The sequence below is a fragment of the Alligator sinensis genome, unplaced genomic scaffold, assembly GCF_000455745.1.
Source record: "Alligator sinensis unplaced genomic scaffold, ASM45574v1 scaffold371_2, whole genome shotgun sequence".
Taxonomy (NCBI): Eukaryota; Metazoa; Chordata; order Crocodylia; family Alligatoridae; genus Alligator; species Alligator sinensis.
The window spans coordinates 64,350-77,823 of NW_005842707.1; the positions used below are offsets into that span (position 1 = coordinate 64,350).

General features: G+C 42.3%; 1 protein-coding gene across 3 annotated transcripts in view; it reads left to right on the forward strand.

The window, feature by feature from the left end:
• The window catches only part of HSDL2 (hydroxysteroid dehydrogenase like 2), a 41,766-nt gene that overhangs the window by 305 nt on the left and 27,987 nt on the right, over positions 1–13,474 (forward strand). Inside the window, exons 2-5 of one of the 3 annotated variants that reach the window (XM_025216065.1) lie at positions 802–1,035; positions 2,810–2,973; positions 9,828–9,926; positions 10,118–10,232. In XM_025216065.1, the coding sequence (XP_025071850.1) occupies positions 1,016–1,035; positions 2,810–2,973; positions 9,828–9,926; positions 10,118–10,232 (398 nt within the window). In that variant the 5' untranslated portion in view covers positions 802–1,015. Of the gene's footprint in view, positions 1–801; positions 1,036–2,457; positions 2,497–2,809; positions 2,974–9,827; positions 9,927–10,117; positions 10,233–13,474 lie in introns of all 3 variants that reach the window. The other 2 variants (XM_025216066.1, XM_006034124.3) reach the window with 2 other exon arrangements.

Here is a 13,474-nt window from a genome sequence, read left to right on the forward strand (position 1 = left end):
TCAGGAGGCACAGCTCCCAGGTGGGGTAGGTGTCCTCCTGCGCTCCTATGCCGCCCATCTGCAGCATCAGTGCAGGAGGGACCCATGCGCACACCCCACTGCCTCACACACCTCCCTGGCACACCCCACTGCCCCGCAGAGCCCTTGCCAAGGGCACAGCAGCACGGTTTCCTCTAGCGCTGCCCTTCAGAGAGTGACTAGTTCAGGATGTGGAAGGTGAGACTAAGAAAAAACGACCAAAAGAAAAAAAGCCCTAGAAAGCAGGTGGAAAAAAAGGATGCAGAAACTCAGAAGGAAGAAGACAAGCCAAGGAAGGATCTCGATAAAAAGAAAAGAGAGAAGGGGGCTGGGCCAAAAAAGGAAAAGTGCTGTCAAAGCAGGCTCTGGGTCTGGTCTCTGATTTGGAGGCGGAAGGAGAAGAGCAGGGAGGTGATAAGGACAAAAGGGACATTTTCGAAGAGCTCATAGAAGAGATGTGTTTAAAAAGTCAACAGGGTTCTTTGGGTAGATATGATATCTTTTATTAGACCAACTAATAGTTGGAAAAATTGTTCTTTGCAAGCTTTTGGGTACAAACACCCTTCAGGTGCAGGGAGAGTTAAAATGTCCACAGCATTTCTGGTCTAAAATCTTTAACCACTTGGCAGAAAAGTCCTCTGATGTGGCTGACCTTTATTGTGAGAGTTGTCAGTCCAAAGGACTAAAGTTTGGGATAGTTTTAGAAGCAGCTGATAGCAATGCATTGGGCAATCTTGGAGTGCTGCAAGCCTCACCCATAATCCTTTGCTGTCTCTTTCCTAGGTCTGAAAGAATCAGGAGAGCCTCATTTTTATTCCTAATAGTTTTGTAACTTGATTTGGCTCCCACAAGGAAAGCCACTGCATGTTAGGGCTGGGGCAGAAGCATCGCGGACCTTTGATCCTCTGTCGTTGGCAGCGGATGGGTTCCAAGGTTGCTGTCAGGAGAGAATCTTAGCAACAGGCAGAGGGAGCAGGACTGAGCCTGAGAGGACACAATGCTGGAGGAGTATTCTTTGTAATTGACCAACTGGCATGTTTATACCTGCTAGATTCTGCAATGAAAATGATTCATCTTAAATTATTTAGAAGTGAGGTTTCTTTAAGTTGTGACTCGCCTCTGAAAAATCATTTTATGTAAATGACACCTTCTTAATTTCAGAGTTCAACATCATGCATGCATAGGGTCTGAACTTGGAAATAATTTCTGCTTTTGTTTGCCATACTGCAAGCCAAAAGTATGATAGTTGAAATGCGTCCATTTCCATGCTTTAGCAACAGCAGTGTATGATGGTTTCTCATAGTTTTAAAAAAAGTGTTGCTCATTTATTTTATGGAATTTTTATCATCAGTGATGCATGAAAAGACAGGATCTCAGACTGACTCACAGATAGAAAGCTGTTTGTAGGGCAGGCAGTTAATCAGCATCTCTTTCCTTGCAAACAGAATACACTTGGTATGAAAATGATTAAGAAACAAAAATGGAATTTCACAACGGCAGTTGAACAGGCTTTTTAGACCAGAACAGACTTAAAAAGGTTTTTCAGGCAACATAAAAGAAGTCTGAGTGTCTCGGTTTTTTAATTATATGAATTCTGAGCTCTGTATACCACCATCATACACAGTGCTATATAAACACAGAACAAAAAAGGTCCCCAAAATGCTTGCAGTTGAAGTATAAGACAAAAGGTAAGAGATTGGTGTAAGTCAGCTTACAAAGGGCCAATGAGATAATATTTAGCATGATAAGGAGCCAGTAGACTTAAACCAGGGGTGGGCAAAATACAGCCTGCGAGCCGGATCTGGCCCATGGAGGGACTTTGTCTGGCCTATGGTGGGTCCCTCAGTCCCTCCTGGCCTAGGTGCCATCTGGCCCATGGCGTGTCCTGCTGCCCCCCAGGCAGGTGTCCTCCTCTCTCCCAAACACAACATAAAATATAAGAAAACATTTGAAGGAGGACAGTGTAAACATTTTCAGGGAAGTTCCCTGAAAATGTGAGGGAGAAACATAGTAGAAAGCATGGAAGTTGTTGCTTGCTAAAATCTAATAAGAGTCTGATCCAGGCATCTTGAAAGTATAAGATGGGCCTATGGGCCACCTGCTGCCTGCATGGGATTAAATTGCAGCTGCCAGAGCTGAGGGCGAGCCTGGGGCGTGCGGTGCAGCAGTAGGTATGGGGTAAGCAGGTGGTCCCAGGAATGTGGTGCGCTGGTCAGGGGACAGTCATGGGCACATGATTTAGTGGTGAGGGGGGCCATGGACATGCAGTGCAGCGGTGGGGGGAGTATCTGTGGGGTGTGAGGCTTGGGGGTATTGTGGCTAATGCTGCTGTCGCCCCCGGTTCTTGGCAATTGGACGACCCCGATAGGAGAGATGAGAGACAGCATAGGTATTGGCAATAAAGGGTACTGAAAGTGAAGGTACGTGTGTTTTTTTTAGGTCAGTGGGATAGAGGAATAACATGCTTAAAGCCATGAGGTAAGACGGTGATTCTCAGGCTTCTTAGATTCAAAGCACCCCTCCATAACTTTTCTGAATTTAGTAGCAGCCCATTAAAAAAATTAATTTATAACAGTGCTTATCCCCTTGCATACCCCAGGGTGCTGCCACACTATTTTTGAAAATTACTACTGTATTCATTTCAATGGTGTTCATTTTTTTTAACCAGTTATTAGCTTGTAACCTAGTTCTTAGGTCTACTTTTTGTTCCTTAAGTGACTTATTATTTTTTTTTCTCATGGTAGTAAAAAAAAAATTCCTTTCTTTTTTCCTTCCTCTTACCTGCCTTTAGGAAATTATCAGGATGTACTCTCTTTATCACTGGTGCAAGCCGTGGCATTGGTAAAGCAATTGCTTTGAAAGCTGCAAAGGATGGTGCAAACATTGTGATAGCTGCCAAGACGAGTGAGCCTCATCCCAAGCTTGCAGGAACAATCTACACTGCTGCAGAGGAGAGTAAGTTTTTTCAGTTGGGTGTTACACCCAGACTGCAGGCAGAATTGAGGTGGCTGGGGCAGCAGCAGTAACTGGGAACTCTGACCATTCCAGCCATGCAGAATACATTGATTTGTTGACAGATTAAACAAAGCAAAATGAAATGATCAGATAACGTTACTTATAGGATGAGTACTCTGCTGCTTGGCGACGTCTGTCGCCAGGCTATGTTGTCAGGTAAGGGGGGCTTTTGTGCATCTGCGCAGTGGTGTCTACTGTGTCATGTACCTGAGTTGCTTTTATACCTCAAAGTTCCTTGGTTTGCTGTTATCCAATCAAATTCTACTACCTCTTCAGTTGACCCTTGTTCATGTCCAATTTTCACGTTTCTTGAGGTTTTCTCAATTTATTTCCTCTTTTTCCCTCTTGCCTACCTATCCTTATGCATAGTCAGCAAGTTAGCAAGCATGTAATAATCATATGCAGGTTATTTCCAGATCAAAAAGGGGCCCATTGTGGTCAGCCTAGACTTGTATTTCAAATATAGATATTCCCTTTGGTGGCCAGCCTAGACATATACATGATCCCTGTCATGACCTTAATTTATGCTACTTCAGATATCGTGTTAGTCTATGATCAGTCTTAACTGTGATGTTATAATTTGTTCTATATATGTTTTCTTCTTTCTTCCTTATTGTGGTTAAGTTCAGACATCCTGTCTGTGTTGGTTAACTCAATGCTGATTTAAGCTCTTTTAGTATCATACAACTTTTTTTAATACACGGTGGTCTAAATCTGTTACCCTATAGATAAAAGTTAGTTGTTCTGAAACAATATAAGAATAATTATTTATCACAATCTTAAAGGGTTATTTGAAGACTACTGCTTTTGCAGAAACTGCAGTGAAAAGCAGGCTCTTTCAGAAGCCTCTAGGGCTTGACGTCTTTCAGGAGCTGCATGTTACTTTGCAAAATGAAGGGCAGAGACTAAAGGGAAGGCAATTTTCAGGAGCTTGACTACACTTGGGAAACATGAGTTTGTTTCTCGTTGGATCACAGAGTTCCTGTGTGACAATAAGCAAACTGCTTAATCTCTGTCCAGCCCTAGTCTTTCTTCAGTATAACAGGGATCATTTTTCTGACTCGCAGAAGTGTTGTCAGGGTAAACTTATTGTTTGTGAGGTGTGAAAATACTGTACAGCATTGAACAATCAACCTCACTTCATTTCTGTTGTACAGTCTCTTTTCTTTTGTTAAAGTGCTATACAGAAGTTTTTGTTCTTTTGTGATCAGGAAATCTCTCACTATTTAGAAGAGCCTGAAAAAACACCCCTCAATTCCCTTATTTGTTAACAAAGTACTTTTAAAGCAGTTGAAAGTCCACAGCCAGAGATTGCATTTGAAAGAGGAGGGGGAGTTGCTGTGTCAGCAGTTCTGTGTTGCCTGTTAACCACATGTGGGTCAGCCCCAGTTAATGCAGTGATGGAGATTAGTTTGTTTGTCTAGGATTAAAGAGTTGATGTCTATTTAATAAGCATTAGTAAGAAACTTAAACGGTGACTAGTGTCATGTTCAAAGAATAGAATTTCCCATTTTAAAATAATTAGTCCTAGATTATAATTGTTCCATTCTTGCAGCAGTTATGTGGCTAGATTTCTCGATTTCTTTATTTTAAAATCTTCTTACAATTAAATGACAGGATTAATGGAGAGTTTTAGAATCATAGAAAATTAGGGTTGGAAGGGGCCTCAAGAGGTCATCTAGTCCAACCCTCTGTTCAAAGTAGGACCATCTGGACTAACTGAAATCTGGTGGGACCCTACACAAGAGTGAGCAGTAGGCATTGAGGATTACAGGTTGTACAGGCAGGATAGAGCGGGGAAGAAAAAAGGAGAGTGTTGCTTTCTATGTTAAGGAACAATATACATCCTCTGTAATCAAGATGGGATCCGAGGAGGGCCAAACCAAGGTACTGTGGGTCAGGATACAAGGAGGTCGGGGGGAAAGGGACTTGGTAGTTGGGGTCTACTATAGATCGCCACACCAGGAGGATGAGCTAGACCTGGAATTCTCCAGACAGCTCTCAGAGACCATATGGTCAAGAGAGATGGTTGTCATGGGTGACCTAAACTATCCTGACATCTGCTGGCAGGAGCAGTCAGCCAAATCTAACTGCTCACGCAGGTTTTTAACCTGCATACAGGACCTCCACCTAACTCAGGAGGTATACGATCCCACTAGGGGAAATGCCTTGCTGGACTTGGTGTTAGCTACAGGGGATGACCTGGTGGGGAATCTGCAGATACAAGGTAACCTAGGGGATAGTGACCATTGATTGATTGAATTTACTATCTAGTGAAGGGTGGGTAAACTAACCAGCAGGGCTGAAATGCTAGACTTCAGAAAGGCTAACCTCGGTGTGCTCAGGAGACTAGTTAGTGAGGCATTAAAGCTTGAGCATTGGTGAAATGGGGGTCCAGGAAGGGTGTTCATTCCTCAAGGGAGCGATTCTACAGGCACAGGAGACAATCCCATTGCACATAAAAAGGGGCAAAAGGGCCAAGAAGCCCTCTTGGCTGAACAGGGAAGTCCAGGAAAGCCTAAGGGCAAAGAAAGAGGTATACAGGCTGTGGAAACAGGGGGGTAGCTACCAAGGAGGAGTATACCTCCCTGGCTCGCATTTCCAGGGAATCAGGAAGGCCAAAGGAGGATTCAAATTTAGGCTGGTGACAAAAATTAAGGACAGCAAAAAGCCCTTCTTCAGGTATATAGGGAATAAAAAGAAGGCACAGGGTAGCATAGGATCCCTACAGGACAAGCTAGGGCAATTGGTGACGGAGAGCGGGGACAAAGCTGAGGTCTCCAATGAGTTCTTTGCATTTGTATTCCTAGACACATACCATGACAGATCTCCCAGTTGGATCATAGATAGACACGGGAGGGACACTGGATCACCAACTGTTAGCACAGACTTAGTGAAGGGGCACTTGGAGGGGCCTGGATGAACTTCATCCAAGGGTGTTGAAGAAATTGGCCAGCATCATAGCAGAGCTGCTGGCACGGCTGTTCGAGCACTCATGGTGCTCCAGTCAGGTCCCAAAGGACTGGAAAAGGGCCAGTGTGGTCCCTATTTTCAAGAAGGGGAAGAGGGAGGAACTAGGAAACTATAGGCTAGTTAGTCTCACCTCTATGCTTGGGAAAACTCTGGAAAAAATCATTAAGAATCACCTATGGGGGAGCCCAGCAGGGGAAATAATACTGAAAGGAAATCAGCATGGATTCATTGCAGGTAGATCCTGCCTGACTAATCTTGTTTCTTTTTATGGCCAGGTCACAAAATGCTTAGATGCAGGAGTCAAGGTAGATGTCATCTACCTAGGCTTTAAGAAGGCCTTCGATACGGTATCTCATTCTGTTATCATAAAAAAACTGACAGGCTGTGATGTAGATGATCACACAGTCAGGTGGGTGGCATATTGACTTAGGGGTCGCATCCAGATAGTGGTGGTGGATGGGTTGATATTGACCTGGAAAGATGTGGGCAGTGGAGTCCCACAAGGCTCAGTCCTTGGACTGGTGCTATTCAGTGTCTTCATCAGTGACTTGGATGAGGGCGTGGAGAGCACCCTGTCCAAGTTTGCAGATGATACCAAATCATGGGGCAAAGTTAACACACCAGAGGGTAGGGAATGGGTTCAGGTGGATCTGGACAGGTTGGAAAAATGGGCAGAACAAAATAGGATGCAGTCCAACAAAGACAAATGGAAAGTGCTGCACCTGGGCAGAAAGAACCACCAACACACTTATAGGCTGGGGGATGACCTTCTCAGCAGTACAGCAGCAGAAAGTGCTCTCTGAGTCATTGCTGACACCAAGATGAACATGAGTCGTCAGTGTGACAAACCAATCAGTAAAGGAAGCCGCATTTTATCATACATTAGCAGGTGCATGACAAACAGGTCTAGGGAGGTGATACTTCCCCTCTTGGTCAGGCTGCAGTTGGAGTAATGTCCTGTTTTGGGCCCCACACTTCAAGAGGGATGTGGATAACCTCAAGAGGGTTCAGAGGAGGGCCACTAGTATGGTTAGGGGCCTGCAGGCAAAGCCCTACGAGGAGAGTTTGAGGAACCTGGATCTCTTCAGCCTCTGCAAGAAAAGGCTGAGGTGATCTTGTGGCCGTCTACAAATTCATCAGGGGAGGGCAGCAAGGAATAGGAGATGCTCTGTTTACAAGGGCACCCCTTGGAGTAACTAGGAACAAAGGCCACAAACTGACGGAGAGCAGATTTAGGTTGGACATCAGAAAGAACTTCTTTATGGTAAGGGTTGCTGGAATCTGGAATGGGCTTCCAAGGGAGGTGGTGCTATCTCCTATCATAGGGGTCTTTAAGAGGAGGGTGGACATGCACCTGGCTAGGTTCATCTGACCCCAGCGCTCTTTCCTGCCCAGGGCGGGGGGTCGGACTCGATTATATGCTGAAGTCCCTTCTGGCCCAAACATCTATGAATAGAGCGGCTGTGGAATCTCCCTGACTGGAAGCTTTTAAGTGCAGGTCAGACACTTGGTTGGGATGATCACTGCTTGAGTAGGATTTGGACTGGATGGCCTAGCAGAAAAAAGGAAGGGGAACTCCAGGCAGGACTAGATGTTGCAAGACAAAAGTGAGAGGGCAGATAGGTCACAGACAACTTCTCTCAGTAGGAGACATGATCCACAGCTGCTGGAATGAGCAGTGCAGACAGTGAAAACCTTTTCTGGGATATGGAAGATGAGCAGGGCAACACAAGATCTTGCATCCCACACCAGGCCCTGAACATAAGCCTACTTTTTACAATTGCATCACTGCTCCAGATGTCTGGCCTGCCAGAAAATGGAATTGCCAAACATTTCCCTTTCTCCCAGTCCCCAGTATCCTTTTACTTACCACCTGTTACTCATCCTTTTACCCCTTACTCAACCTCTTGGGGCAGGAGACTGTTTTTAGGATCTGTCTCTGTGTGTATCAGGACCTCTAGCTCTCCACTCCAGATTTCCCACATTTGAGAAGCACAGACAGTGGCTGCAGGGAGAGGTGATGAGGTATGGCTAAGCTTTGGTACAATTTATATTCATATTGTTTTACCCCTTGTAGTGGAACCTGGACCAAAGAGACTCACCGGGGTGGGGCCCAGGTGTTGCACTCTCAAGGAGTGCTTAGCCCCCTTATCTATATCCTGCCTGCCACAACTTGCTGCTAGTGAAAAGGATATAAGGAGGTGGTACCTGACTGTAGTGGGGTACAATGAGATGGGCGCAGATCTCAGTGTCCAGGTGTCTTCTGGGGGGCTTCGTCTTCCCTAGAACCCACCCCTTTCTACTCGGGTGTTCCTGTGATGGTATCGGGGTAGGTGGCTGGTCCTCTAGGCTCCTGCCTTCACGTGAAGGGAGAAAGGTCCAACGTGGAGAGAAAAACAGGGTGGTCTCGAACCAATGTGAGCTAGCCAAGCCCTGTTACTCTGGCAAGGGTCTACCACCAAGACAGCTGTACTGCATAGGAGTTAATAAAGCAATATAATTTAAATGGTCATGTCCGTTGTTTAATCATAGGCCTAGCTTTGGCCTTGCAATGTGTCTGTCTTTTTCTCAGAGGAGGGCCACTCGTTATGGTCAGAGGCCTGCAGGCAAGGCCCAATGAGGAGCAAGGGTCAGGCCACTCGATTCCCTTGCCACCTGCCCCCCTTACTGCCTGCCCCTCTGCTGCTGCTTGCCATGCTCCAACGGTGGGGAGAACAAATATAAGATGACCCTTCATTAATTAGATTCTATACGTGAAAATTTATAACAAATTTATACATTTTCCATGTTGTGGAGTCATTTTAAATGAAAGTTGTCTTGGATTTAGGTAATTACGTTAGTAATTTAGTACTAGTAAGGCCTTATCTACAGTACTGTGTGTACTCCTGGGCTCCATGTATTAAAGATTTAGTAATGTTAGGTTCCAGAAGTGGGTGACAAAAGCGATAAGACAAACTGTACAAGGATGTTTTAAGAGAACTAGGTGTGTTTTGCTTGGCAAAAAGGAAATTGAGAGGACATGATAGCAGTCTTAAAATATTTGAAAATATTTAAGAGGGAGAACAGCTCTTGCCACAAAGGGCAGGATAGAATGGCTTTAAAATGGCAGCAAAGCAGATTACTTCTCAAGAAAAAAACTTTCTTACTTTCAGAACTATTAAGACAGTGAAAGAGCCTGTCCTGGGAAGCAGGGCAGTCTCCTTCATTGGAAGTTTTCAGGAGGAAGCTGCATAAGCATTGGACAAGCATGATTTAGGAGTAGCATTCTTGCATTGGTGCAGGAGTCAGATCAAACGGCTCTTGAGTTTGAAACTTGTGAAGTCGTGGCTTTAAATTTAACTTTGTTTTCTTCCTTAAATTGCTTTTGAAATACTCTTTTAAATAATAGTGACTGAAGGGTATTTTTTGCTTTTTCCCAATAGCCTGATATGTTTCTTTGCTACCCCCTACCTTCTCCATATTCTTTTCACCTCCCAGACTCAGCAGCAGTCTTGCTGAGAAGTAGTGATTGCAGATTCTGCTTGCCTTTTGATTAACAGTAGGAGATGATACTGTGCTGAATGTGTCTTAAGAATGGCTGTGTCCTTTGGAGCCCTAATGTCACTCTGAGGACAGTGGATCCTTGCAGTTCTCGAGCTTTCTGTTCTGAGTTTGTGGTGATGTGTAGCTTGAAGCCATGGGAGGTTGATGGCACTAATAATTATGTGGGTTGCATAATAATTTTGGAGTCAGTTTTGTCGTTAATCATTAACTTGCACAGGTGATTTACTCTGATATCAGTTGCCCAATTTTAAAATCATTTTGGTTTCTAAATTCTGCAGTTGAAGCGGCTGGAGGAAAGGCTTTACCATGTGTTGTTAATGTGAGGGAAGAAGAGCAAATCGCTGATGCAGTGGAGAAAGCTGTACAGAAATTTGGAGGTATGCTAATTTTGTGCACTGAGGGAGCAGGGATGTCCTTCGTTAATAAACGATCTTCAAAACTTTTCAGTTAAAATTAGCTTATTGAAATAATGAAACTTTAATAGTACATTTTCATTATATTCTTTCCCCATTTTGTTTTAAATGGTAGAGTGTAAAATATTAATGTGAAATGGATTATTTTGATTCAGGAATAGATATTTTGGTGAATAATGCAAGTGCCATCTCCCTGACCGGTACCTTGGAAACAACTGCAAAGAAACTGGATCTTATGATGAGTGCTAACACAAGAGGAACTTACCTTACGTGAGTGCTGTAGAAGTACAAGTTCAAAAAGTTTAAAACTTTAAGGATTAAATTACATAACTGTCAATGTTCATTCAGTAACTGTGTATCTTTTTACACATATTTTAAACTTAAGTTTAAGATGTTGTGTATATGGATATAGTTAAATGAGAGGTTCTGAATGAATGACTTAGATTTTAATTCTTTCAAGAATTAATTTGGGATTGAAAACTGGGTATGTCACTAGAATAGCATTCCCGTAGGTTTGTAATAAGATGTTAGTATCTGCTCTTGAGAGGTGCTGACCTGTGATACTGATTCCAAATGTTATTATTTTCCATATAGTTACAAGCAAATTAGGTCAATGCAGTTCTGGTAAACAAAATTCAAATTCAAATCCTGTTTTACTCAAATTTCTGCGCTCTCGTGTTATAAATAAAATCACCATCTGTTACCAATTCCCTTTATCTTTTTGTATGCAAAGCAGTATTTGTAAGTTTCCTTCTCGCAAGTGTGTCTTTTAAGCTCTAAAAAAATACTCAAATGTTTTAGTGAGTAAATTGGAAGCATTAAGCAGAATATTCATTTTCTATTAAAGAAATTGTTGCATTTCTTTCAGAAGGCTAGCAGTTTTATTACATCATTAAATGCCACTGAGAGTTGAATCCACAACTTCTGTGGCCCTTACTAATATTTTCCTTATCTTTCCAAATAAATACACTAAAAAAGAAATCTTTTCTAGAGAGAAGCAGCCATTCGTCCCTGTGTAATTGTTTGATTTTAAAACTGAAAGCTAGGTTGAACAGAACTTTGTTAGAGAGCCTTCTGAGTTTTATTTCAGTTACTATGGGCACGTTTACACAAGGTGCTACATCACTGCTGCTGTGGCATTGTAGCATCGGCGGGCATGAACCGTGACACCGCCGCTACTGCACAGTAGCTCATTGCTACTTATGGTAGGGCTGGAAGCGACCCATACAGCACCAGGACTGTGCAGTACCAGCGGTTGCTGAGCAGTCATTTTAGTACTTGCTAAAGAAGTACTAAATGTTCAGTAACAACTATGCAATCAGGCACACATGTAGACATGCCCTGCTTGTACTAATGCAGGCACTCTTTGATCTAATGGTTTCTAATCTTAAAGCTACATCTGTCATGCTGCTTGGTAAAGATCATGCTTTCTGAGTAGCAAACTCAACATAGTGGGAGAAAAAAAACGTATTTAAAATAATTCTTGCCTTTGAAAAAGGGTATTATTAGTTGGTTTTGCATAAGAATGGGTTAAAACACTTTTTTGCTGAACTAAACAAACATGCCTAATATATGTTTGTATTAAAGGGGCTATTTAAAGAGTTTGCTCCCCTCCCCACTCCCACCCTGCACTTACCTATTCCTGAAAGTCTTCATGTAACAGTGTCTGAAAATAGTAGCTCAGTTGATTAGGGGAAAAACACCCTATGGAACATAACATTTAGGAAAACATTTAGAGCAAATGTTGAAGTGCACCCTATGAATGTCTGTTGCTAAATCTCTGAATAAGTAGTGTTATCTTCTCACTGGCAAGAGTACTATTTTTCTCAATAACAACCACATTTCCTCGATGGTGACATTAATTTTGATTAATATCCGTAAGAAGTGCTGATATTGCTGCTGCTGTTTTACAAGAGTGGCAATCTCTCCTTTAGTACATTAAAAAAGGAAAACAGCTTTTGTTTTGTGTTGTCACAAATTGAAAAATATGAAAGACAAATGACTCCCAAAGGAAGCTGTGCATGGAGGAATGGCCTTTATCATTACTACTGTATCTATTAAATCAGAAGACTTGTGGTTTAACCAAATGACATGCTTTACTCTTTCTTTCCTTGCTGTCTAGATAGATGGGTTCCATTAACAGGTATATGAAAAAAAACAAGTATTTAAAGAGATTTTTACAATTTTTTTGCAAAGCTACATTTATTAAAATATGTAATATCTGGGCACGATGGGGTATAGAAGAGTTTTCCTCAACTTTATGCAGTATGCCTATCAGAATGTTTCTTGATTCAAGTGCATTCAGAACATTGAAACATATATTAGGGTTTTACAGTGTTTTAAAAAAACACTAAAAGGATCCTTACATGTCAACCAGTGCCTTTCCCCCTCAACCAACCCATATATAGATTGGATATGCATGTCCTGTGATCTACTCATTAGATTGTTTCCTTTATAAAACTTAAAAAGGAATGTGTGTCAGGTTGATACGAGGAAAGAAGCTGTGTTTTTTTGCATGAAAACATGACACCATAAACTGCTAGTGTCAGTAACTTAGAGCGCTGTGCCAAGCATTGTAAAAACCTAGCCAGAAATGTCAGAGTTAAAGCATTTAGGAGACTGAGCACTGAGATTCTGCTTCCAGTTCTTGGCAGGGTGGGTTTGATTTAAATCAAATCGATTTTAAATCATTATTTAAATCGTGATTTAAATCACTGGTCAAGAAGCCTAGTATTAATCATTGTTTTCTACAAAAAGTGCTTTCTTGTTGTTTGATATAACCTTAATGCATATTATTCACAACTCGGAGATTGATATGTTTCATTTTTTGAAGGTACACATGATACATTTTAAAGCAGTGATTTATTTTGGTATTTTTTCAGACTAATTTTGCAGCTACATCAGAGAACTGAATTATGATTTGGTTATTTTATTTACCAAAGCTAATTGAAGCAGATACTTGTGAAGTCATTGGGAGGAGAGCTATCTCCAATTCACTAGATTAATAATGGATATTTGGGGGATATTTTTTAGGGCTGTGCAAAACAGTACCGTTTCATTTTGACTTCCATTTTGCCATTTCGACGGAACAGCATTTTGTTTCGAGTTTCGTTTAGTTTCAAAAGTACTGTTCCGTTTCATTTCATTGAAACTGTTTTGGTGTTTCGTCCTTTTGCCTGTAGGCTATAATGGGGAAGCACAAAACTGCCTATAACTTTTTCATTTTTTGGCAGATTTAAATGCAAACAGCAGGGATGGTAGCCCCTTCTGAAGGCATGAATTCTGCGAAGTTTCAAGGACATAGGTGTAGGGGTTTCTGGGAAACTGCACCTCAAAGTCTTGAAAGCAAAAATCGTGTCACTTGTAAGTGTGAAGGCACAGGGGGTGAAAACAGCAGGCATGGTAGCCCCTGCTGAGGCCATGAAACCTGCCATCTTTCAAGGAGATGAGTACAGTGGTTTCTGGGAAACTGCACCTCAGGCTGCTGACAAGCAAAATTCGTGACATGTGTG